This window comes from Thamnophis sirtalis, unplaced genomic scaffold, assembly GCF_051295495.1.
Source record: "Thamnophis sirtalis isolate CommonGarterSnake01/CBP01778 unplaced genomic scaffold, rThaSir2_p1.2 scaffold_3, whole genome shotgun sequence".
Taxonomy (NCBI): Eukaryota; Metazoa; Chordata; class Lepidosauria; order Squamata; family Natricidae; genus Thamnophis; species Thamnophis sirtalis.
Window position 1 is genome coordinate 171,967,285 of NW_028261383.1, and position 25,313 is coordinate 171,992,597.

Below are 25,313 nucleotides of genomic sequence, written 5' to 3' on the forward strand. Positions count from 1 at the left end.
TGGGTGTCTGCGTGTGGGTGTTTTAACGTTTTTACTCATAGATCGCTCTAGAGCAGTGTTTCTCAACCTTGGCCAGCTTGAAGTCCGGTGGACTTCAACTCCCAGAATCCCCCAGCTAGACTCTAGAGCAGTGTTTCTCAACCTTGGCCAACTTGAAGTCCGGTGGACTTCAACTCCCAGAATCCCCCAGCTAGACTCTAGAGCAGTGTTTCTCAACCTTGGCCAACTTGAAGTCCTGTGGACTTCAACTCCCAGAATCCCCCAGCTAGACTCTAGAGCAGTGTTTCTCAACCTTGGCCAACTTGAAGTCCTGTGGACTTCAACTCCCAGAATCCCCCAGCTAGACTCTAGAGCAGTGTTTCTCAACCTTGGCCAACTTGAAGTCCTGTGGATTTCAACTCCCAGAATCCCCCAGCTAGACTCTAGAGCAGTGTTTCTCAACCTTGGCCAACTTGAAGTCCGGTGGACTTCAACTCCCAGAATCCCCCAGCTAGACTCTAGAGCAGTGTTTCTCAACCTTGGCCAGCTTGAAGTCCGGTGGACTTCAACTCCCAGAATCCCCCAGCTAGACTCTAGAGCAGTGTTTCTCAACCTTGGCCAACTTGAAGTCCGGTGGACTTCAACTCCCAGAATCCCCCAGCTAGACTCTAGAGCAGTGTTTCTCAACCTTGGCCAACTTGAAGTCCTGTGGACTTCAACTCCCAGAATCCCCCAGCTAGACTCTAGAGCAGTGTTTCTCAACCTTGGCCAGCTTGAAGTCCGGTGGACTTCAATTACCCAGAATCCCCCAGCTAGACTCTAGAGCAGTGTTTCTCAACCTTGGCCAACTTGAAGTCCGGTGGACTTCAACTCCCAGAATCCCCCAGCTAGACTCTAGAGCAGTGTTTCTCAACCTTGGCCAACTTGAAGTCCGGTGGACTTCAACTCCCAGAATCCCCCAGCTAGAATCTAGAGCAGTGTTTCTCAACCTTGGCCAACTTGAAGTCCGGTGGACTTCAACTCCCAGAATCCCCCAGCTAGACTCTAGAGCAGTGTTTCTCAACCTTGGCCAGCTTGAAGTCCGGTGGACTTTAACTCCCAGAATCCCCCAGCTAGACTCTAGAGCAGTGTTTCTCAACCTTGGCCAACTTGAAGTCCGGTGGACTTCAACTCCCAGAATCCCCCAGCTAGACTCTAGAGCAGTGTTTCTCAACCTTGGCCAACTTGAAGTCCTGTGGACTTCAACTCCCAGAACCCCCCAGCTAGACTCTAGAGCAGTGTTTCTCAACCTTGGCCAACTTGAAGTCCACCTGACTTCAAGCTGGCCAAGGTTGAGAAACACTGCTCTAGAGTCTAAATCAGGGGTCTCCAACCTTGGCTACTTTTAAGACTTGTTGTGGACTTCAACTCCCAGAGTTTGGGAAGTTGAAGCCCACAAGTCTTAAAGTAGCCAAGGTTGGAGACCCCTGGTCTAAATAAACACCCAAGCAAATACAACTCCGGTCTTTAAGTCATCTGGGTGGATGGTCCGGACGGGGGCGGAGAAGTGCCTCGCGGGAGAGTGTCATAAGGGCTGGAACTTTCCCCAGCTACACGCGGTGAGTGAAGAGCTTGGGGGGGGGGGGAATAAGAAATCGGCGTGGGGTTTTCCGTGATCTTCTGCCCGGGGAAAGGGGGCGTTTCCCGGAACATTTATAAAAAGAGGAGCAAGGCTTCGAGCCGGGCAAAAGGGACTCAGGCGCCGGGCTCTGTGTGTTGGATCTAAGCTGCAGCAACCATTTCAATCTCCATTTGGCTACATTCGGACCGCCTCCCGAGCAGAAAAAAAGCCTTTCTCTGGGTTTGACTTTCGCCTCGATCATCATGCAGCGGTCTTTCGTCTTTTTCCTCGCCGCTTTGGGCTCCTGGGCTTTTGAAAAAGGTAGGTTTTTTTCCCCCCCTTCTTCACCATATCTTCTTCCTGCAAACTCTCAGTTCCTAGTGCGAAGCGGAGATCTGCCACCGGTGGAATGTGGGATCTTAAGAGGTTTTGATGCGGGGAATTGCCTCTCTGGATCCTCTACCTCAGTGTTTCTCAACCTTGGCCACTTGAAGAGGTCTGGACTTCAACTCCCAGAATTCCCCAGCCAGCGAATGCTGGCTGGGGAATTCTGGGAGTTGAAGTCCAGACCTCTTCAAGTGGCCAAGGTTGAGAAACACTGCTCTACCTAAACACAACGCTCTGCTCCCAACCTGTCCGGAAAGGAAGCTTGTTCTGGTCAGGAAGATTTTAGTGCCCTTAATTCAGGCTGCAGAATTACTTTATTTATGTGTCTGAAGAGTGGCACTGGAAATGAATACATGAGGTTGAACTCAGATCAAACTTCAGCACTAGAGAGCTACTACTGGGAGGTAGGGGTTAGAAACTGGGGGGGATTCCGAGTTGTGGTTCTGTTTTAGGCATGAAACCACCTGGCTGGCTTTGAGCCAGTCACTCTATATGGGCTAAAATCCTTTGGAAGCTATGAGTTAGGGACAGTGCCGGATTTAGATGAAAAGAGGCCCTAGGCTATTCCACTTATGAGGCCCTTTCACCTCCCATTTTTTAAGCAATAGCAGTTAGACTTATATACCGCTTCATAGGACTTTCAGCCCTCTCTAAGCGGTTTACAGAGTCAGCATATCGCCCCCCCCCACCAGTCTGGGTCCTCATTTCACCCACCTCGGAAGGATGGAAGGCTGAGTCAACCTTGAGCCGGTGAGATTAGAACCTCTGAACTGCAGATAACAGTCAGCTGAAGTGGCCTGCAGTACTGCACCCTAACCACTGCGCCACCTCGGCTCCTCTTAAGTTTGTAAATTGCATGAGAGACAATAAAATACATCATTACTGTGATATATATCAATATATATCAATATATATAGCTGGCCTCCCGACGGAGGGCGGCTCTGCTCTGCGGCAAAGGCAGCGAGGCCAGCCGCCTCCCCTGCTGCGCTCAGCTGCCCGGCTCGGCCCCCTCGCCCTCACCTGCCTGGCCGCTGGTGGGCTCTGCGTCGACGGGGCGGCTACTGGGAGCGGCCGCGCCTCTCGCCCGACCGCCGGTGCCGGGAACGTGGGCGGGCTCCCCAACTGCTGCGGCGCTGGAACGATCTTAACCAATACATTTTTATGTTTGTTTATTAGTCATATGCGTAGAATTTCTCCTTATTTTCGGTTCAGTGTTTTAGTGTTCATTGTTTTTAGAATAGTGTAATTTTAATTTTGCTAACAATTTGAATGTAGGCCCCTCTTGATCTTGAGGCCCTAGGCTGAAGCCTAGTTAGCCTATAGGAAAACCCGGCCCTGGTTAGGGACATTGTCGAAGGGGAAACCACTTCTGCAAAACTTTGTCAAGATAGCTGCAGATTCTAGTCCAAACGAAACACGCTCACATACACAAACCTTACTGACCAAGGAGAGATTCAACCTAGAAATAAGGAGGAACTTTCTGGCAATGAGAACAATCAACCAAAGGAACCGCTAGCCTTTAGAAGTTTTGGGAGCTTCATCACTGGAGGCTTTCAAGAAGAGACTGGACAGCCATCTGTCGGAAATGCTGTGGGCATTTTCTCCTGCTTGGAGGGCGGGTTGGACTAGATGACGTTCAAAGTCCCTTCCAACTCTGTTAATCTGTTAATGTTCACTTGTTGACCGAAAGTTATAAATTTTCTTCTTCTTGTCCCTCTGCCTCTTCCTGGAAAAGGGTAGGAGCAGGACTTTTTAATCTTAAAAAAGTTAGGGGATTTCCCCCAAAGCAGTTTCTGAGACACCAATTGCAGATTGTTTGTCTTAAGCATTCCTTCCCTCCGGTCTTTTGATTATTTCCCCAACCTGAAGGCTTGATAAGAATGGTTTCTTTTGACACACCTTCCCTGAAGTTTTGCACACTGCAGTCAATTTGCTAGAAGAAAAAGAAACAAGAGGTTTCACCCATCAACTCTAAAAATACTCAGACATTTCCACCTCCTTGCATTTGATTTCCCATGAAAACGCAGTTGGCGGGTTGAATATTATTTGCAAATCACATTTTTTTGTGGAGGCAAGACACCGATTTTGTTGCAGGCTGAGTTGGTTAATTAAAGGGTAATATTTAGATGCTGAAGCCCATCCTTTGAGTGCTGGCCAGACATTAGGAGGAGGTGGGGATGAAGTATCTTCTCCAGCCTATATTTTCTTGTAGATGTAAGTTAGATTTGTCTCTTAGAAGTAGGGGAGAGGTAAGGGAAGAAAGAAGGGGAAAGGAGAGGAGGAAGGAAGGAAGTAGAGAAGGAGAAAAGAAAAGAAATAGAAAATAAGGTGGTGTTACAACAGGCGCTAGGTATGGTAAACAAAGCAACTCAAACTGTATATTATACCCTTTTAAATGGAATAACAATAGTATAAGAATGGCAAAGAAAAAGAATAACTATGTGAATGTATACCTATAATTGTATGTAAGAGAATAAATGACAGTAAGAATATAAAGCACAATATAGGTAAACAATATTAGGTTATAAATAGCTAAGTATAAATAAATATAGAATAGTACATAAAAATGGATAACGAATAAGGAGACCATGAATGCAAGATAGAAATGTATAGAAGGGAAAACACTAACTGCAAAGAAACCGATACGGAACTGCTGTATGATATACGATGGAACTTCTTGTTCCTATGCTGTTTTAAGTTATGTGTTTGTTTTTGTTGATGTGTTTATGTGTTTAAAATAAAAATTTATAAAAAAAAAAAAAAAAGATTTGTCTCTTAGAGATACCTGTTGACTGTTGATTCAGAAAACAACACAACGGTTGAGATAGGAGGCTTTGCTAGAGGAGGAACAAACATTCCTCTCTAGAATTGCTCACAAAATTTTACTCTAGGTTTACTCTAAATTTGATAAAGTGATGGATTTTGTAACTGGTTGACAAACCACACTCAATGTGTAATCCTCAATGGAACTACATCTACATGGAGGGAAGCAAGCAGTGGGATACCCCAAGGTTCTGTCGTAGCCCTAGTACTCTTCAATATCTTCATAACCAATTTAGATGAGGGAATGGAAGAGGAGCTCATCAAAATTGAAGACAGCACCAAACTGGGAGGAATAGCAAACATCCCAAAAGATAGGCTCAGGATCCAAAAGGATCTCGACAGACTTGAACACTGGTCCCTATCTAACAAAATGAAATGAAATTCAATAGTGAGAAAAGTATATTTTGCACTTAGGCAAGAAAAACAAAATGTACAGGTTTAGAGACTAGGGTGGAACCTGGCTCGATAGCAGTAACAGCGAGAAGGATCTTGGAATCCTAGTGGACAGTCACTTAAATATGAGCCAGCAGTGTCTTGCAGCCATCCAAAAAAGCCAACACAATCCTAGGCTGCTTTAACAGAAGGATGGAATCAAGATCACAAGAAGTATTAGTACCGCTCTATAAGGCCTTGGTAAGACCACACTTGGAATACTGCATCCAGTTTTGGTTACCCGTGACCCGACAAATGCGTGCACGTCAAAAGCGTGCCGACAAAACGGCGGCGAGAAAGCTGTGACGTCAAAATCGCGCCCACAACAGTGCGCCCACAACAGCGCGCCGACAAAAGCGCGATTAGGTTAAGGTAAGGGTTAGGGTTATGGTTATTACCTTGTTTTCGCGTTGTTTGTTGATGGCGCGCTTTTGTCGGCGCGCTGTTGTGGGTGCGATTTCGACATCATGGCTTTCTCGCCGCGGTTTTGTCAGCGCGCTTTTGACGTGCACGCATTTGTCGGCGAACCTTGGTTACCGTATTCTAACAAAGATGTTGAGACTCTGGAAAGAGTCCAGAGAAGAGCAACAATTAAGGGGCTGGAGGCTAAAACATACGAAGAACAGTTGCAGGAATTGAGTGTGTCTAGTTTAATTAGAAGAAGGACTAGGAGTGACATGACAGCAGTCTTCCAATATTTGAGGAGCTGTTGCAAAGAAGAGGAGGGGGGTCAACCTATTTTCCAAAGCACCAGAGGGCTGGGCAAGAAGCAATGAACGGAAACTAATCAAAGAGAGAAGCAAACTAGAACTAAGGAGAAATTTACTGACAGTGAGAGTTGGACAAGAGTGGCTTAGTTTTGAAAAATATGAAAAATGTGGGGTTACGTTTCCCATCAGCAGTTGCTTAAGAATTCTGGAGAATTCATATGAAACACAGCTACTCAATCTGTTGACCCAGCTGAAATGCATTTCAGTTGAATATTTAGTCACTTGTCTTTCCCTTGGCACGAAGATTATTCAGATTGGAGAGTGCCAAAAGGCTCCTTCTCGAGTTTCAACATAGGCAGAACATCTAGCAGCCCCTCCCATGTTGTTGATTCAAGATGATCTGTGATCTTAGGGGGACAGCAATAAAGCTTAGAGTTGCAACATAGTAACACAAGGGTTTCTGTAAGTGCCCAGTCTTCTGTTCACTCAGTTGTGCAATTTCTGGAAAGGAGCTATATTTCTGTTAACACAGGCAAGGCTAAAGGTGTGGCAGATAATCCCAGACAGACAGGTACCGTAAGCATAAGATGGGAAAGCAAGTCAATGACTCATTGTGCAAAAGAAAACAAAAACAAGCCTTGAAGCACCTTCTGAGTCACATCTGAGCACATCCAGTGATTGTGGCCAGAGGCAACACCTCCAAAAATTACAGGAGTAGAAGATTTCCACATTCTCTAGGCCAGGGGTGTCAAGCTCAAGGCCCCGGGGGCTGGATCCGTGGGTGCTTAGATCTGGTCTGCAGGGCTATCCTGGAAACAGCAAAGGACCAGCTCACTGATCCACAGCTGACTTTAGAACATCATCTGTCGGCTGTGACCAGGGGGGGCATTTGCCCAGGTTCGCCTGGTGCACCAGTTGCGTCCCTACCTGAACCAGGAGGCATTCGCAACAGTCACTCACGCCCTCGTGACCTCAAGACTGGACTACTACATGGGGCAGCCCTTGAAGAGCATTCGGAGACTTCAACTGGTCCAGAATGCAGCCGCGCGAGCGATTGTGGTGTACCTCGATACACCCACGTTACACCTATCCTCCGCGAGCTGCACTGGCTCCCAATCAGTCTCCAGATACGCTTCAAAGTGCTAGTTATCACTTATAAAGCCCTTCATGGTATTGGACCTGGGTACTTGAGAGACTGCCTGCTGCCAATTACCTCCCAAAGACCCATTAGATCGCACAGGGTCGGCCTCCTCCGGGTCCCATCCACTAGCCAATGCCATCTGTCTACGACCCGGGGGAGAGCCTTCTCTGTTGCAGCTCCGGCCCTTTGGAACGAACTCCCCACGGAGATCCAGACCCTCACCTCTCTCCCTGCTTTCCAAAAAGCCGTTAAAAACTGGCTGTGTCGGCAGGCCTGGGGTTGATGAGCTCCCTTCCCCTCTCGACAGGTGTGGTTGTTGGTCATTTTAATATGTTTATTTTGTACTTGTATGTTTCCCTTGCCCGTTTAAGTTGTTCGCCGCCCTGAGTCCCTTTTTGGGAATAGGGCGGCATATAAATAAAGTAAAACTTAAACTTAAACTTAAACTGTGCTTCTGCCAGTGAAAAAGGATCCCAGGAGGGCTGCATGTGATGGCCCCGAACTCCGTTATTGTTGGCAGAGTGTTGCAGGAGGCCGTTGCAGCTGGAAGCAGAGCGTGGGAGCCCATTTTTGCTGGCAGAGTGCTTGGGCCCCCACAGGAGCCCCTGGCATGAGTGATGTCGAGCTGGCCATGCCCCCAGCCCCTCCCCCACAAGGTCAAACACAACCCTGATGTGGCCCTCAATGAAACCGAGTTTGACACCCCTGCTGTAGGCTACAACTTTTTGCCAAACTTTTAGAACTGATTTCTCCAATCTGCCACACTCTGAAGTGTTGAGACTGCTATGAACAGAATCCCCAGTCAGAGCAATGATACAATAAAAAAAAGGAGCGAGGCTTTTTTTTTTAATTTTTATTTTATACACATACGCACATCAACAGGACACATAAACACATCAACAGAAACAAACACATAACTTAAAAACAACATAGGAACAATAAGTTCCATTGTATATCATACAGCAGTTCCGAATCGGTTTCTTTGCAGTTAGTGTTTTCCCTTCTATACATTTCTATCTTGCGTTCATAATCTCCTTATTCGTTATCCATTTTTAAATACATTTCTTTATTTATTTATACTTAGCTACTTATGATCAAGTATTATTTACCTATATTGTGTTTTATATTTTTACTGTCATTTATTCTCTTACATACAGTTATAGGTATACATTCACATAGTTATTCTTTTTCTTTGCCATTCTTATATTATTATTATTCCATTTAAAAGGTTATAAGGTATAATTTGGAATGTATTGTTTACCATCCTTCACACCTGCTATGACACCACCTTATTTTCTCTTTCTTTTCTTTTTCCCCTCCCTTCTTTACTTCCTTCCTTCCTCCTCTCCTTCCCCTTCTTCCTTCCCTTACTTCTCCCCTACTCCTACCCTCTTTCTTCTCCCTCCTACCCTCTCTCCTTCTCTTTTTCTCTCTTCCTCCCTCCTCTCCTTCTCTTTCTCTCCCTTCCACCCACCTCTCCTTACCTCTTTCTTCTTCCCCTACCTCTCCTCCACATTTCTTCTTCCTCTCCTACTATCTCTCCTTCTCTCTCTCTCTCTTCCACCCTCCTTCTCTTTTTCTCTCTTCCTCCCTCCTCTCCTTCTCTTTCTCTCCCTTTCACCCACCTCTCCTTACCTCTTTCTTCTTCCCCTACCTCTCCTCCACATTTCTTCTTCCTCTCCTACTATCTCTCCTTCTCTCTCTCTCTCTCTCTCTTCCACCCTCCAGGAGTGAGGCTTTGGATTGTGTGACCATGGTTGCCATCTTTACTTTTTGGCACCCTACCTCAACCTCCCTTGTTGACTTCTACTGAAGCACTCAAGAGGGCAGGAATGTGCTAAACCAACTAATGAAAAACACTTGTGAAGATTACAGCAATATTTTTGGTGGCTAGAGAACAAATTTCAGTGAGAGGGATTCTTCAGATTCCAAAGCAATCTGGAGTTATTCAAATTCAGTCTACTTCTCTCCTCCCACCCTTTCACCCTATTCTGGAGATGTGTCCGAGTGAATGGACAGTTTTGGATGAAAAGTGTCTATGCTTTTGAAATATCGATAGTGCAACAGCAAGGATTGAAATATCCGAATTGCACATCTTTGGGAAGGCAGATCTCCTCCTTAGCTTGAACTTGACCCTCCTCCCAAGAGGAGTATAATTCCTCTCTAACAAAGCAGTTAGAACAAATATTGAATGGTTTCCTGCAATTTTATCAGCCCTTGGGAACGAGACATGGCTTGATACTGATCAAAGAACTGAGTTCCTGATATTCATAATAAAGAAAGGGCAGGAAATATCCAGCTCTTAGTTCTGCAAAGTTATACTAAGATATCCTAATTCCTGCTCAGAACTCAGACAGCAACTAAGTTTAGAGAGAATTGATTTGTCAATACCTCTCATAGTCACAATGGGCATATGGGCATATGCCCTTTCTCTCTAATCCAGCATTTCTCAACTTCGACTACTTTAAGAAGTAGACTTCAATACCCAGAATTGAAGGAGTTGAAATCCAAACATCTTAAAGTGGTTCCACCACAAAACCGCGCTCGACTAAAGCACGCTCGACGAAACCGCATAGCTGACGTCATCACAGCGCGACGAAAAAAAGCACACTGTAAACGCTAAAGCTAAAATTTACCCCTAAACCTAAACCTAACCCCCCTAAACCTAACCCTAAACCTAACCCTTAACCTAACCCTAAACCTAACCCTAATCCTAACCCTTAACCTAACCCTAAACCTAACCCTAACTCTTAACCTAACCCTAAACCTAACCCTAACCCTTAACCTAACCCTAAACCTAACCCTTACCTTAACTTGAATCAGCTTGCTTTCAAAGCGCTATTTAAAGCGCCCTTTTTTCTCCGCGGTCGCTGTTGTCGCCCTGCTGATGACGTCAGCGACGCGGTTTAATCGGGCGCGCTTTAGTGGAGCGCGGTTTTGTCGTGCCACGCTTAAAGTAGCCAAGATTGAGAAATTCTGCTCTAATCTCTTGGCCCTGACTTGGCAAAAGTAGCAATCTTGCAGATAGAGACCTGTTTTTGTTTCAGGATCAATGCTGCGTCTCATCAAATCCATGACAGCTGTTCGTTCATAACACTCCAAAGCTTAATAGACCCTAACAGAGTGACTTGAATAAACAGATAAAAACTTTATTGCCTGCTTTATTCATCCACATTCATTAATGCCTGTAATTTATATGTTTATATTTATGTGGCTGCACAGGGTACCGAAGTGATTCTGGATGATGAATGCAGTTAATACTTTAAAATTAAATCTCATTGCTTTCAAGCTCGTTCCACTCTTTTATAACTGTATTTTTATGCCAATTGAGTTTGTGTTTGTTTGTGTGTTTTTTTAAAATCAGGTTTCGCAGAGGAAACCTTTGTAAGAATTTGGCCAGAAAATCCTGTGGTGGAATTTGGAGGTTCGCTTCAGATAAACTGCAGTGCCAATACTAAAGCAGATACAATTGGCCTTGAAACCGGCTTCACAAGAGATCTCATTGCAACTGGATCCAATTGGAAAGCCTTCCGTATCACCAACATCAATGACTGGAACACTAAATTATTGTGCTATGTTAATGCTAACTCGACAAAAACTGCAAGAACAACCATTACTGTTTACAGTAAGTCACATGATGATTGTAATAACAAATGCAAAACATTGGGCATCTAAAGTACCCTCCATTATAATTCAACAGAAAGCCACAAGTCACTTATTCCGGTAGAATCAAACCTTATCTGTTGTTGACTTGTAGTAATGTAATAACAGAAACCAGAATAAAAGCAATTAACACAGTTTTTATTGAATAATTTGGGATACTTATGCAGGAGAGGTTTTTTTTCATATATATATTTTTTAATTTTCATTTTCATACACTCACATGTATACTGTACAAAGCCAGCACCATACAGCATTAAACAATAATTGCATCAATTCCTCTTGTCAACAAGGCCCCAGAAAATAGAAACCCAATATAACACTTCCGCTCTCCATACACCTCTTTCTTCCACCACCCTCCAACTTTCTATCTTCCCAAAACAGGAGAGTTTTGTTCTGCACCAGTTGCAATCGATTCATTTCCTTTATCAAAATGCTATAGCTGACCATCTCACTAAAAGTGGGAGCAGCAGTGTACAACGAAGTTAAAACAGTGAAGAAATACATGAAGTTGCTATGGAGGGCAGCAGGAGGGGGGCACACCATGGCAAGCCACCCACAAGGGGAGGCTTTCTTAAGCGGTTCCACCACAAAACCGCGGACGACAAAATCGCGCTCGACTAAAGCGCGTACGTGACGTCATCACAGCGCGACAAAAACATCGCGCTGTGATCGATAAATGTAAAAATAAAGCGAAAACCTTACCCTAACCCCCCCAAACCTAACCCTAAACCTAACCCTTAACCTAACCCTAAATCTAACCCTAAACCTAACCCTTAACCTAACGCTAAACCTAACGCTAACCCTTAACCTAACACTAAATGTAACCCTAACGCTCTAAACCTAACCCTTAACCTAACCCTAACCCTAACCCTAAACCTAAACCTAACCCTTACCTTTATGTGAATCGGCTTGCTTTAATTTTATTTTTATTTCAATTTTTAATTTTTTTCGTCACGCTGTGATGACGTCAAATGCGCGCTTTCGTCGAGCGCGCTTTTGTGGACCGCGGTTTTGACGGGTCACGTTCTTAAGCAAGATTTTTTAACACTTCAACATCTCTCTCCATCTCCTCCCCTGGATTCCTTTTAGGAAAATAAAGACAGGTTGCATAGTTTACATTGCAAAGTGTTTAGGGGAAAATAGTCAGGAGAATATGTGATCAAGTGTTGGGGAATTGACAAAGGACAGCTATATTTTGGTGAGGATTACCTACATTAATGTCTAGCAAGAATGCAGACACTTAGCTAAGGCAAATAAGACAGAAATAATTATCTACCTAGGGCAAGCAAATAGAAATAGATCTTTCAGATGACAAAGAGACAAGATATTTCCTTTGGGAAAGCTAAGGCATTCCATCCACTGCCCCTTATAGGTATATAAAAATCTACTAGGTTTGACTTAGAATGTACAGGAAAATATACATTTGGGTAGAGATAATTTTATTGCATAGAATAAATAACAGAAGAGCCGTGCCATTGCTTGTTTATACTTCCAGCATATGCTAATCAAACAAAACTGATTTGGAACATTTTATTTCATTTCAGAATCTCCAGCGAGTATTGAACTGTTTCCAGTACCAGATATGGAAGTCGGCAAGCCATATATTTTGATATGCCGGGTTTTGGGTGTAGCCCCCATCCGGAACCTCACCGTGACCTTGCTGAAAGGAGAAGAGCAACTTGAGATAAAAACCTTTGAGGATCACACTGACCCTGAAGCTACTGATGTTGGGGTCGGCCATATCATAACAGCTCAGAAAGATGACTACAACAAGACAATCACCTGCCAAACATCCCTGGATCTGAGACCAAGAGGACCACTCCTGAAAAACACCTCCCAGGGCATATCATTATGGACTTTTGGTGAGATCCCATCCATTGCTCCCGTTCTGATTTAGACATACTACGCCCTGTGGCTAGACAATGCTAATTCTCCACAGGAGGGGTTGGTCCACCTATTCCACTGTTTGCATAGATTTGGTGCCCCCTACAGTTCAATAATGGTATCCTATTTGCTTCACTACCGGTTCGGTAGCGGTAGCACGCACGCGCACATGCACAGAAGGTCCTTGATGATATCAGGGTGAGTGGGCGCAGCCTTGCACCACCGCCACTACCAGTTCGCGCGAACGGGTGCGTACCGGCAGCATACCATCTCTGCTACAGTTGCCCCAACAGCACTCACCCCCTGAGAGGCTAAGGAGAAGGTACTATTGTGGCTGTGATTTCTTTTGCAATAACTGACATGATTTCTCTTACTTTGTGGGCAGATTTTCAAAAGTATCCGCTGCTCCACGCTGGCCTGTTCTTAGAAGCTGGGACCCCGATGAAAGTGACGTGTGATGCACCTGAGGTTTCCCCAGCCAGAGAGGCCAGGTTTCATCTGTGGTTTGCAGGGGAATATCTGACCTCCAACACCACTGTGATGGGGGACTTGGCAAGTGCCCAGGCTGTGATAACCTCTTCCTCAGTTGGAGAGCATGAGTTATTCTGCATGGTCTCTCTAGGGCCAGTGACCAAAAATGTGACAAAGATGGTAAATGTGTTTGGTGAGTCTCATATCTGTAATTATTAACACAGAGAGAATTAAAAGAGTTTTCTTCCATCTGTTTGAACAAACCTAGAAGTTAGCAGTTAGATTGATTTTATTTCGAAAAACAAAACTTCAATAATGGGTTGGATCAGTTTAAGTAGCTTGAGAGAGAGAGAGCCCTTTGAAACCAGTGGAATTGGAGGGATAAGTGACTCGTCCCTGGTCTATTTTCATTGAGATGCAAGAACAACTTTTTTAGGATGAACCCCAAAATATTCTTATTCAGTTTAAATATATATAGAACTTAGATCCGACCTAAAGCCATTAGGCGTAAGGCCATTACAACTTATGATTGTTTTGTTTTTACTGCATTTTGACACAGAGTATTTGACGCAATGGCTCAGTGGCTAAAGATGCTGAGCTTGCCGATCAGAAAGGTCAGCAGTTTGGTGGTTCAAATCCCTAGTGCCGCTTAAAAGGAGTGAGCTCCCATTACTTGTCCCAGCTTCTGCCAACCTAGCAGTTCGAAAGCCTGTAAAAATGCAAGTCGAAAAATAGGTAACAGCATTCCATGCATCTTTGGCACTTAGCCATGCCGGCCACATGACAACGGAGACATCTTCGGATAGCGCTGGCTCTTCGGCTTTGAAACGGAGATGGGCACCTCCCCCTAGAGTCAGGAACGACTAGCGCATATGTTCGAGGGGAACCTTTACCCTTACCATTATTTATTTAAAGAGGTCCACAGGTCTTAACCAGATAGAGAATGCAGAATTCAAAAGAAACAGCTACTCTCATCCATTTAACTTCTTTGGAACATCTGGTATCCAGTTATTTCAATTATGCTACTTCTAAAACAGGGAAGTTTTCCTTACAAGGACTCTTGAGATGAATGTGGACTGAGAGAGAGTGTGAAGGTGAAAGTCCTTCACTAGGCCTCTATGGTTGGAGATGGACTTGAACTCAGGACTCCTCTATCCTTAATGACTTCAAGAGCCGAGGTGGCGCAGTGGTTAAATGCAGCACTGCAGGCTACTTCAGCTGACTGCAGTTCTGCAGTTCGGCTGTTCAAATCTCACCGGCTCAGGGTTGACTCAGCCTTCCATCCTTCCGAGGTGGGTAAAATGAGGACCCGGATTGTTGTTGGGGTCAATATGCTGACTCTGTAAACCACTTAGAGAGGGCTGAAAGCCCTATGAAGCGGTATATAAGTCTAACTGCTATTGCTATTGCTATCTAGGACAGGAGGGGGAGAGAGATAGCCTTTAGCCAGCATTTGTTTTAACTGTTTTTATTAATCATTTTATAACCATCTAAGTACATTATCACTGCTCTGCTCTATTCCCTCACAGCTTTACCAAAGCCCACCTTGCAAATTGGCAGTTCGGAAGCTGTCGCCGGTCAAACAGTGAACATTACATGTAGGGCTGATGGCAGTGCTTCCCCTGGTTTTAAAATGCAGATCAGGGATGCTGCCAAAATATTAGCATCCGGCAACGTAGCTTTCCTGCAGCATACGGTGATTGCTCAGCAAGAGGATAATGAGCAGGAATTCATCTGCCAAGTAACCCTCAGCGTTGATGGACACACCAAGGAAAGAAGCGTGTCTCAGAAACTTACCGTCTTCTGTGAGTAGGAAAAAAAAAAATATACCTCATGTTTTATTCCTAGAAATTCAGTAATCTCTGAATCTGAATCTTCGCTTCAAATAGTCTGGTAGCACATTTTACAGCTAGGATGAACTTTGGAAGCTGGGCACCATTGCATAGTGTTATGTAATTCCAGGCCTCTGCACCCCAGAAGGGAGAATAGGAGAATCATATGAGTAGATGCTTCCAACATCCTTTTGTACAGGAACTCACCTAGTGTCCAAGTACATATTGATGGACTTGGAAATTGTTGTTGTTTATTTGTTAAATTTGTATCGCCACATATCTTAATTCTATGACTCTGGGTGACTGTATAGATTCAACAAATACATACACACAAAAACTCAATATAACTAAGTGTTCTGTCCCCCCCTTCTCCGCTCGTTAACAAACGGCAGGCAAACAAACTTAAAAGGAACTCTCTTTATCAGTTCTTGGCTCAGACTGGCTGCGAGCCCCAAAATAACATAAATAAAGTCTCTGACGAGATCACCGAATTCCAAACAAAAACTCTTAGAAGCAATGCACTTCTCCAAGTGTATCTTAGAATCAGGGTTACCGAAAACAAAGCACTTCTCCAAGTGTATCTTACATAAACCACGACCGATTATCAATCAATGTTGAACGAACCAAGGAACGTTGACTCCTGCAACCAGGGCCTGGCACCATCCGTCCTTTTATCCCCAGATCACGCCACTCACGAGCCCCAGCTGCAGTGTTAATCTTGCATCCTGAAAAGACTCACAGAAGACATCTGTTGAGTCACAACACTAAGTAATAAAAATTACAAGAAAAATCATTAAAAGCAATATAATACATAAAAAATACATGGGAGAGGATACTCAGTTTCTCTAACAATACAGTTACTTCAATAGCTCCATATCCCTGTTCCAGAGGTGGGTTCCTACCAGTTCGCACCTATTCAGTAGAACCGGTTCGTCAAATCTACCGAACCGGTTAGAAGAGGTTCCACCAGTGGCCCCGGAAAGCAGGCCACACCTACAGAAGAGGTTCCAAAATTTTTTGAAACCCACCACTGCCCTGTTCCCAGATCCCCAGGCCAAGTGGCAGAGCCATGTCTTCAGGGGGAATGATGTTTCAAAGCAAATGGACCTCCCAGATAATTTATGAAGATGCAAACATATTGTTCCAATTAGAGTTAGAGAAGATGTATATTAGTTATTTGGTTTAGCTATTCCCATGAACTAGGCAGGAAACCCAATGCAAGTCTGGCTAACAAAGGGGCAAATAGACTAGTAGGTTTAATGCTGTCGGGAGGATTAATCTCTGACATTCAAAGCAATACGTATGTCCCATTGTGGTACTATTTATCTTTTTAAAAAACATCAGTAATATATTTTCTGATTTTGCTCAGTACTCTTGGAGGTTCATATGGTTCACCGACAAATGCGCGATAGACATATGCGCACCGACAAAACCGCGACCGGCAAATGAGCACCGTCAAAATCGCTACTTGATTTTCAACAATAGCGCGCCGACAAATGCGCGACAACAAAATCGCATCATCAACAAACTATAGACAGCCCAGCGAGTGTGCTGGGCCTTTAACATAGTGGGGCACGTATACATACGTTATAACCCTAACCCTAACATTTTTTCGATTTTATTGTGCTTGTCATCATGCTTTTGTCGGCGCAATTTTGACGTCACGAATTTGTGGGCGCAATTTTGACGTCGCATTTTAATCGGCACTATTTTGTTGGCGCGCATATGTCTATCGCGCAATTGTCGGATCACGGGTTCATATACCCCTTTATGTTCTCAACTGGTTATTTAAATCTATTCAGGTTGTGTGAAAGAGGAGTTACTTGTTTCTGTGATGTGTTTCAGACTGGAGATGTGGTATACTTTGACTTCCTTGATGCATGAGATCTTATATTTGTACAAAATGAATCCCCTCGTATCAGGAATACAGGTAGTTCTTGACCTAACAGCCAAAATGGAGCCCTGAATTATGGGCATAGGTTGTTGTGGTCATTAAGAGAGGCACCCATGTACCGCCTTGCTCAGTGACCACATTCCTGGCTTTTCCCATTGTGGTCATTAAAGAGAGTATGGGCTGCCTCAGGTTGTGGTAGAGGCTCTGGGGAAGCCCTGTTCAAGCCTAGGCCCACATTCCAGTATCCCTCAAGTTCAGACATGATCTACCCCCTAAGACACCCATACACAGCTTCCTGCCCTAACAGTAATATATCACAGTCTTGGATCTGCTTTCCATCCTGCGGGTTCCACAGGCCTTGGGATTCCTCTCTGCCCTATGATACCTTGATCCACTTACCTCTTCTGAAGAGCTCCTTTTTGAAAGAACCCCCAACTGCATCATGCCTTTCTGGAAGTGGTGGTGCCATTCTTGTGATCTCTTGAGATCGACCCCTAGGCCCCTAACATATGGGGTGCCACAGGGTTCGGTCTTATCCCCCCTACTTTTCAACATCTACATGAAACCGCTGGGTGAGATCATTCGGCGGCACGGGATAAGATACCATCAATATGCGGACGATACCCAGCTGTATCTGTCCGCCCCGTGCCAACTCAATGAAGCGGTGGATGTGATGAACCGGGGCCTTGAAGCTGTTAGGGACTGGATGAGGGCTAACAAGCTTGTGCTCAACCCGGATAAGACCGAGTGGCTGTTGTGTTTCCCTCCCACTAACTTGGCTAGTGTCCCATCTCTCAGGCTGGGGGGTCAAACATTACACCCCTCAGACAGGGTTCGCAACCTGGGAGTCCTCCTGGACCCACAGCTGACCTTCGACCACCATTTATCAGCTGTGACCAGGGGGGCATTTGCACAGGTTCGCCTGGTGCACCAGTTGCGACCCTACCTGAACCGGGAGGCTCTCACAACAATCACTCGTGCCCTTGTGACCTCTAGGCTGGAATACTGCAACGTGCTCTACATGGGGCTGCCCTTGAGGAGCATCCGGCGACTTCAGCTAGTCCAGAATGCGGCCGCGCGAGCGATCGTGGGTGCACCTCGGTACACCCACATAACACCTATCCTCCGCGAGCTGCGCTGGCTACCTGTCGATCTCCGGGTGCGCTTCAAGGTGCTACTTAGCACCCATAAAGCCCTTCATGGTAGTGGATCTGGATACTTGAGAGACCGCCTCCTGCCAATTACCTCCTCGCGACCCATTAGATCACATAGATTAGGCCTCCTCCGAGTTCCATCTGCCAGTCAGTGTCGACTGGCAACTACGCGGAGGAGAGCCTTCTCGGTAGTAGCTCCGACCCTTTGGAACGATCTCCCCATAGAGATTCGTACCCTCACCACCCTCCAGACCTTCCGCACAGCCCTTAAAATCTGGCTATCCCGTCAGGCCTGGGGTTAAAGAATGTAACTCACCCCCACCCGAATGGTATGAATGTTGTGTTCTATTTTTAATTATGTATTGCTCTTATGTGTTATTGTTTGTATCCCCCTCCCCATGAGTTGTAAGCCGCCCTGAGTCCCCCCAGGGAAAAGGGCGGCCTATAAATAAATTTTCAAATACTCAAATACTCAAATACTCTTAGAAGGGTATGATTTTCCAAATGGTGCAAGGTGGTCTCTCTTCTGACCCCCCTCGTCCCACACCAACATACACTCCGAGCCAAAGATAAGTTACGGCATTTAATTAACAGACAGACAGGTCCTTGGCAGCAAACTGGCACAAACAAGCTTGGGCAGCAATCCAGCACAGATAAGGCTTGGCAGCAATCCAGCCTGCCAAGCTCACAATAATGTTCTCCAACATTAGTTCCTGCGTTGACTTCTGCAAGAGGGGCGTGTGCACAAGCAGTCCTTTTATAGTCTAGAGAGGAACCTAATTACCACCAGATGAGTGCAATCACCTCCTGTACTTGCGCAATTGTTCCTTATGCCTATTAGCTCTCCGGTGCCAGGCATCTAGGAACAACTCCCTTGTCTCCTCCCCACTGGTCCAAGGCTCAGGCGCCTCCTGGTGGTCAACCAGCCTCTCTGCGCCCTACTCGGAGTCAGAACCCTGTCCAGGATCCTCCACATCCTCCAAAGCCGACTAATAGGGCCCCTCACTGTCGGAGTCTGGTGGCAGCTCCAACGGCTCCTGCTGGGCCACAACAGGTCTCTATATGAAGCACATGTTGCATTGGCTGGTCACTCTATTGGAAAAGGCAATCTTCAGAAGAGATAAGTGAAGCAAAGTGTGATGGGATAGAAAGAAGGCCCAAGTCTCTGGCACCACCAGGCCGGGATGTGAGGAGGAAAATAGGCAGGTGGGGGCAGTTTCTGTGTCCCTGCGGTTGGTTGTAAGGGAAGGTGGACTGCCAGGCACACACATTTTCATCACATGAACATAAGGGCCCTGCAAAGTCCATACCGAATACAGGTAGTATGTTCCTTTGTTCAGAACCATCCTAATTTCAAGCAGGGGCTAAATAAATGATTCTAAGTCAAAGACTATTTATAGGCTCTTGATCCAGAATGGGATCCTGAGCATCTGCTGTTTTAGAGAGGCGTTTGAAGCAACCCTGAAAAGATTTGCTAAATTTGCATAATGTATATTTTATTCTGATATAATATCAGAAGAGTGATACTCAAATGTTCCATAATTTAAGAAAAAAACTAAAAAAACAGTAATTGATCCTTTCCCCTTGTGCTAGTTTCTCCATTTGCACAAAGCAACTACTTCATGGCCAAAGAGAACCATGCAGAATTCATGTGGAGTATTCCCAGGAGTGGGTTGCTGCCGGCATTACTCCTGGTTCGGTATGCGTGCAATTTTATAGCAATAGCAATAGCAGTTAGACTTATATACCACTTCATAGGGCTTTCAGCCCTCTCTAAGCGGTTTACAGAGTCAGCATATCGCCCCCACAGTCTGGGTCCTCATTTCACCCACCTCGGAAAGATGGAAGGCTGAGTCAACCTTGAGCCGGTGAGATTTGAACCGCTGAACTGCAGAGAACAGTCAGCTGAAGTGGCCTGCAGTACTACACCCTAACCACTGCGCCATCTCGGCTCTTATGCGTGCACGCTTGTTTTGCTTGCCTGCAGGGCTGACACACAATCCGCACACGTGTTCAGTTGCCCATAAATAGATCTGCGCATGTACAGAACATTTAAAAGGGGGGAGGACATGCTGCGCCGACCGGGGAACCGGTTGGTAAATGTGGCAGGCCCAGGTCATTGCTGGTTCCAGTGACCCAGGCTGGCAAATCACTACCGGTTCAGCCGAACCGGTCCGAACCTGTAGGAACCCACGTCTGAGTATTCAATTTGGAAAAATCATAGGCGAGTTAAACAAAAAACTTTTCCCCAGCTTTGTAGTCTTGGTAGGTAGGATGGGCAGATGTCTTCAGGAAAAGGGGGTCCTGCAGTTAGTGGAAGCAAACAAAGTTATGTACAAAGTATCTGTAAGATGGGGGTCTGTGCAAATTAGACTTGGGATTCCCAAACTTTGACACTAACTGCTAAATTCTCCCTTTGGAGGCCAAATTTCCTTCTGTAGAGGATCATGGTGGTATCTGTATAGATTCCAGGATCCACCTGGCTATTCTGGCAGGCCTCGGGCTGTTGACCTCATGATTGAGGTCCAGTCCCAATTAGACTCACGCCCTTGTGACCTCAAGACTGGATTATTGTAATGCGCTCTACATGGGGCTGCCCTTGAAGAGTGTTCGAAGACTCCAATTAGTCCAGAATGCAGCCGCGTGAGCGATTGTGGGTACACCAAGGTACACCCACCTTACACCTATCCTCCGCGAGCTGCACTGGCTACTTATTAGTCTCCGAATCCGCTTCAAGGTGCTGGTCGCTACCTATAAAGCCCTACATGGCATCGGACCTGGGTACCTGAGAGACCGCCTCCTGCCGATTACCTCCCATAGACCGATTAGATCTCACAGGTTGGGCCTTCTCCGGATTCCATCTGCCAGCCAATGTCGGCTGGCGACCCCCCGGGGGAGAGCCTTCTCTGTTGCAGCTCCGGCCCTCTGGAACGAGCTCCCTGTTGAGATCCGGAACCTTACTACCCTCCCGGCCTTCCGCAACGCCACCAAGTCCTGGCTGTTCCAGCAGGCTGGGGGGAGCTGAGAAGCATCTACCTCCACGGAAATTGTGAATGTTGGTTTTGTTTTTAATATGTTGTCTTTGTCTCGTTTCCCCCCTTTCCCTTGTCTTTTGTGAGCCGCCCGGAGTCCTCCGGGAGTGGGGGGCATACAAGACAAATAGATAGATAGATAGATAGATAGATAGATAGATAGATAGATAGATAGATAGATAGATAGATAGATAGATAGATAGATAGATAGATAGATAGATAGATAGATAGATAGATAGATAGATAGATAGACTGGGTGTATGATGTGGTTTTTTAAATCTGTGTCTCCTCGTTTTTTAACTTTTTACTTTTTAAAATGTATTTGTTCTAAGCCGCCCGGAGTCCTTCGGGATTGGGCGGCTTATAAATTCATTAAACCTTAAACCTAAACCCATTGACAATGAACATTGTATAAACTGTAATAGATTATCACCAATGCTTCTGCAGTTTTGCAATGCATAATTGCTTCATTACATCCATTATTACCAGTGAAACTAACCACATTTCTTTCTCCTTTCTAGATCGTCCCCAAATGGATGATTCCAAATGTCCCCATGCCCTGACTTGGAAGGAGGGAAGTACGACATCATTTACTTGTTCAGCCCTGGGAAACCCCACACCAACTGTTCAGTGCTGGAAAGATGGGAGACCTTATAACATTGGGGAACCACAGCTAGTCCAGAGAGAGCATGACGGCATATATCAGTGCAATGCTACCAACCAGTATGGTTTTGATGTTAGAGATGTGACCGTACACGTTGAATGTAAGTTAACTCCTTGACCTAAAGAACGAGAATGACCACAATGTTACATCTTGTAACTACCAGCCAAATCTGCATTTAACTTTATTTGTCAAGTAGTGAGTCATTAAGCCTATAACCCAGTGAAACAAACTTATAAAAATTCTGGCCATCACAGCCCTTCCATCTATAGCCCAGTCAAGGGAAAAATTGAAATGGTTCTGGTGCTAAGCCAAGATTCATTGCGAAGAGACTCTGTTTAAGAAGGTTTAGAGAGAGGGAGGGACTTGAAGGTAGTCTCTTATGCCAGCATCAGAGGTGGGTTCCTACCAGTTCGCACCTATTCGGTAGAACCGGTTCGTCAAATCTACCGAACCGGTTAGAAGAGGTTCCACCAGTAGACCCAGAAAGCAGGCCACACCTACAGAAGAGGTTCCAAAAAATTTTGAAACCCACCACTGGTCCTTGGATAGGATTCTTACCATGAGAAAACAAATATGCACAAGACAGAGACTGCTGTATTTCTTTCTCATCTTTCTTATCTTTTCTATTTTCTGAGGGTTATTTTTCTTTTTGATTTCTAGCTGCTGGCTTCTCCCCGCCTCCCCGAGCCTTGAGTTTGACACTCCTGCTATAGGCCATTATCTTAGAGAGGCCTTATGTAGGTGTAGCCTGCTTTGTGGGAGTGGCTTGCCGGCCATGTAACTGAATGGAAGTGGCTTGCTGGTCATGTGACTGGGTGGGCGTGGCCAGCTTGTAAAATGTTGTAGCAACCAAAATGTTGGCTCAGAAACTCTGGCATTTGAAACATGCATGTCTTAAAGCTGTCAAGTTACAATACCCTCGCACCCCTAACCCTTTAGAAAAAACCCCCAGGGGTGTTCAAACTTGACAGCTTTAAGACTTGTGGACTTCAACTCCCAGAATCCCTCCTCCAGTCATGTTGGCTCAGGAACGCTGGCACTGAAATGTGCAAGTCTTAAAGCTGTCAAGTTACAAGACCCTTGCATCCCTAACCCTTTAGAAAAAAACCCCAGGGGTGTTCAAACTTGACAGCTTTAAGACTTGTGGACTTCAACTCCCAGAATTCCTCCTCTCGCTCTTCATCTTGATGATGGGCGGACGGGCGGAGGGGAGGGAGCTGGAACCGGTTCTAAATGGCACTGTAGATTTGTGGAACGTCTTCTATAGAAGAGGTTAGAACTGGCAGGAACCCACCCCTGGGTGTGCCTGAAAAATAACTGCTACTATTACTGCCTAGTTGGCAGAACTGTAATGCTATGGACCTATTCAATGCTAAATGTTAATGCATTCATTTCCCCCCCCCTTTCGCAGCTCCTCAATCCATTGGCCATCTCATTGGCTATATAGTTGCTGTGGTGGTGTTTATTGCTCTTGTGGCTGGCATAGCTTATTGGATAAGATATAAACAAAAGATTGGGGAATACCAACTGCAAAAGAAGCAGCGACAGCCACCACAAACTGCTCAAAACTCAGCGGAGCAAAGATGCCTGAACGGCAAAGCAAATGTCTAACGAGACCAGTGTTTACTACAAACTGAAGAACCACTTGTCCCAATGCCAGCAGGAGTGTAGCTGTGTTCACTGTTCATCACTCTACTTAGCTGCAAAAAGAAGAGGATGTTGATTCCATGCCGTCAAGTCGTTATTTATTTATATTTATTTATTTAAAACACACGTAGCTGGCTACCTTTCAAAACAACTCCAAGGTGGCTCCCAATCAAAGATGAGGGACCACATTGACAGATTTTTCTCCATGGTGTGAAAGAAGAGATATGGCAAACTGTTCTTCCGCTCCTGAGCATCGGATGAGCAACGGTCCAACTGGCCTTTGTCTTGGGACTTTGGAAGGGTGAATGATGGTGACGTCTGTACTTTCAGGGAATGGCGGTGCTTATGCCTTCTGCTTTTTTTTTTTAAACTGAAGATCTCCTCTGCCATCTAAGTGGTCGTTCAGACTTTCCCTTGAAAAGGCAATCAAGACCAAAAGGGGATCTTAAAAGGCTTTGGGTTACGTCCAGGAGGAGACATATGGGGAAACCACTCAGAACCACTAGGAAGAGAGCGGTTCACACCAGCTTGGGCTTTTCTTGCAATAATGGACAACTCAGTTGTAGAGTTTAAAGCATCTTCCGGATTTCTCCTCTTGCCATTAAATTGAAAACAATAATACCATAAGTTGCATAGTAAAATTATTTACTGCTTTGTGCTCTCTGAGCTTGGATGTTTTCTTACAGACATTTCATGACCCAACTGAGTAACACCATCAGTGCTAAAAGGCACTGGAGTTTGTTCTCTGTTTATAGATGGGTGGCCCGCCTGTCATAATGATGGGAGTGTAATCTTGGAAGTTCCTTAATTAGGCTGTTCTTTACTGTTCGTTTGGGTTAGTAGTTCCTTTATATATATATATATATATATATATATATATATATATATATATATATATATATATATATATATATATATATATATATATATATATATATATATATATATATATATATATATATATATATATATATATATATTTCATTTTCATACACTCACATGTAATAGCAGTAGACTTATAGCAATAGCAGTAGACTTATATACCGCTTCATAGGGCTTTCAGCCCTCTCTAAGCGGTTTACAGAGAGTCAGCATATTGCCCCCAACAATCTGGGTCCTCATTTTACCCACCTCAGAAGGATGGAAGGCTGAGTCAACCCTGAGCTGGTGAGATTTGAACCGCTGAACTGCTGATCTAGCAGTAGCCTGCAGTGCTGCATTTAACCACTGCGCCACCTTGGCTCATACACCATACAGTATTAAACAATAATTGCATCAATTCCTCTTGTCGACAATGCCCCAGGAAATAAAAGCCCAATATACCTCTTCCATTCTCCATACACCTCTTTCTTCCACCACCCTCCAACTTTCTATCTTCCCTCCATCATCCCCCTCTGCCCTACTTCCCCTCGCCCTCTACCACTCCTTTCTCCAGATCCACTCCCTCCCTTCCTTTTCGCCTCCCCCCCACCCTCTCTCCCATCCCTCTCTCCCCATCTTTCTTCTTTCCCACTCTTCCTCGCCTCCGTGTATTTCCACTATATGTTAATGTATTTGGCTTATCCTATTTTTAATTTTTTTTTAGAGAAAAACAGTATACATGTGAAGTCACATTGCATTGAGATCTAACACATCGTGTCTAGCCTAATATATATCCCTCTCTCCCTCCCCCCGGCCCCCCTCCTCCGACCCCCTCCGACTTCCCAGAACCCGTACACGGTATAGATTTTTAACAAACACAGTCTCGGGTTAGTAGTTCCTTGACTGTGATATTGTTTACTGCTTGTTGGCTGGTCTGCTATTAATCCTGGTATTAAGCTCTGCTTATCTGGGATTTGATTGCTGGTGAGGATTCTTTTTTGCTTCCTGTTTAACGTTTTAATTGTCTCTTTTAAATGAAATATAGATGTTATTTTTTCATTATATGTCCGTTAATGGTGGATTTGTCTGAGTGCCAGACTTCCAGGAATTCTCTAGAATTTTTTGGACTTAGCTTGCTT

General features: G+C 45.0%; 1 protein-coding gene across 1 annotated transcript; it reads left to right on the forward strand.

Moving 5' to 3' along the window:
* Nucleotides 1-1,699: 1,699 nt before the first annotated feature.
* LOC148048379 (intercellular adhesion molecule 3-like) lies at nt 1,700-23,931 on the forward strand. Its single transcript, XM_087710954.1, has 7 exons — nt 1,700-1,900; nt 10,437-10,697; nt 12,280-12,597; nt 13,005-13,283; nt 14,620-14,895; nt 21,524-21,766; nt 23,078-23,931. Exons 1-7 carry the CDS (start codon nt 1,843-1,845, stop codon nt 23,275-23,277), a joined length of 1,635 nt encoding a protein of 544 aa, XP_087567080.1. The 5' UTR covers nt 1,700-1,842; the 3' UTR covers nt 23,278-23,931.
* The last annotated feature ends 1,382 nt before the right edge of the window (nt 23,932-25,313 follow it).

Bases quoted from the DNA above. Each gene is read 5' to 3' on its own strand.
- LOC148048379 (XM_087710954.1), top strand. From the start codon at position 1,843: ATGCAGCGGTCTTTCGTCTTTTTCCTCGCCGCTTTGGGCTCCTGGGCT. The intron at 10,698-12,279 runs GTAAGTCACATG...ATTTCATTTCAG, and splicing joins AACAACCATTACTGTTTACA to AATCTCCAGCGAGTATTGAA. The intron at 12,598-13,004 runs GTGAGATCCCAT...CTTTGTGGGCAG, and splicing joins CATATCATTATGGACTTTTG to ATTTTCAAAAGTATCCGCTG.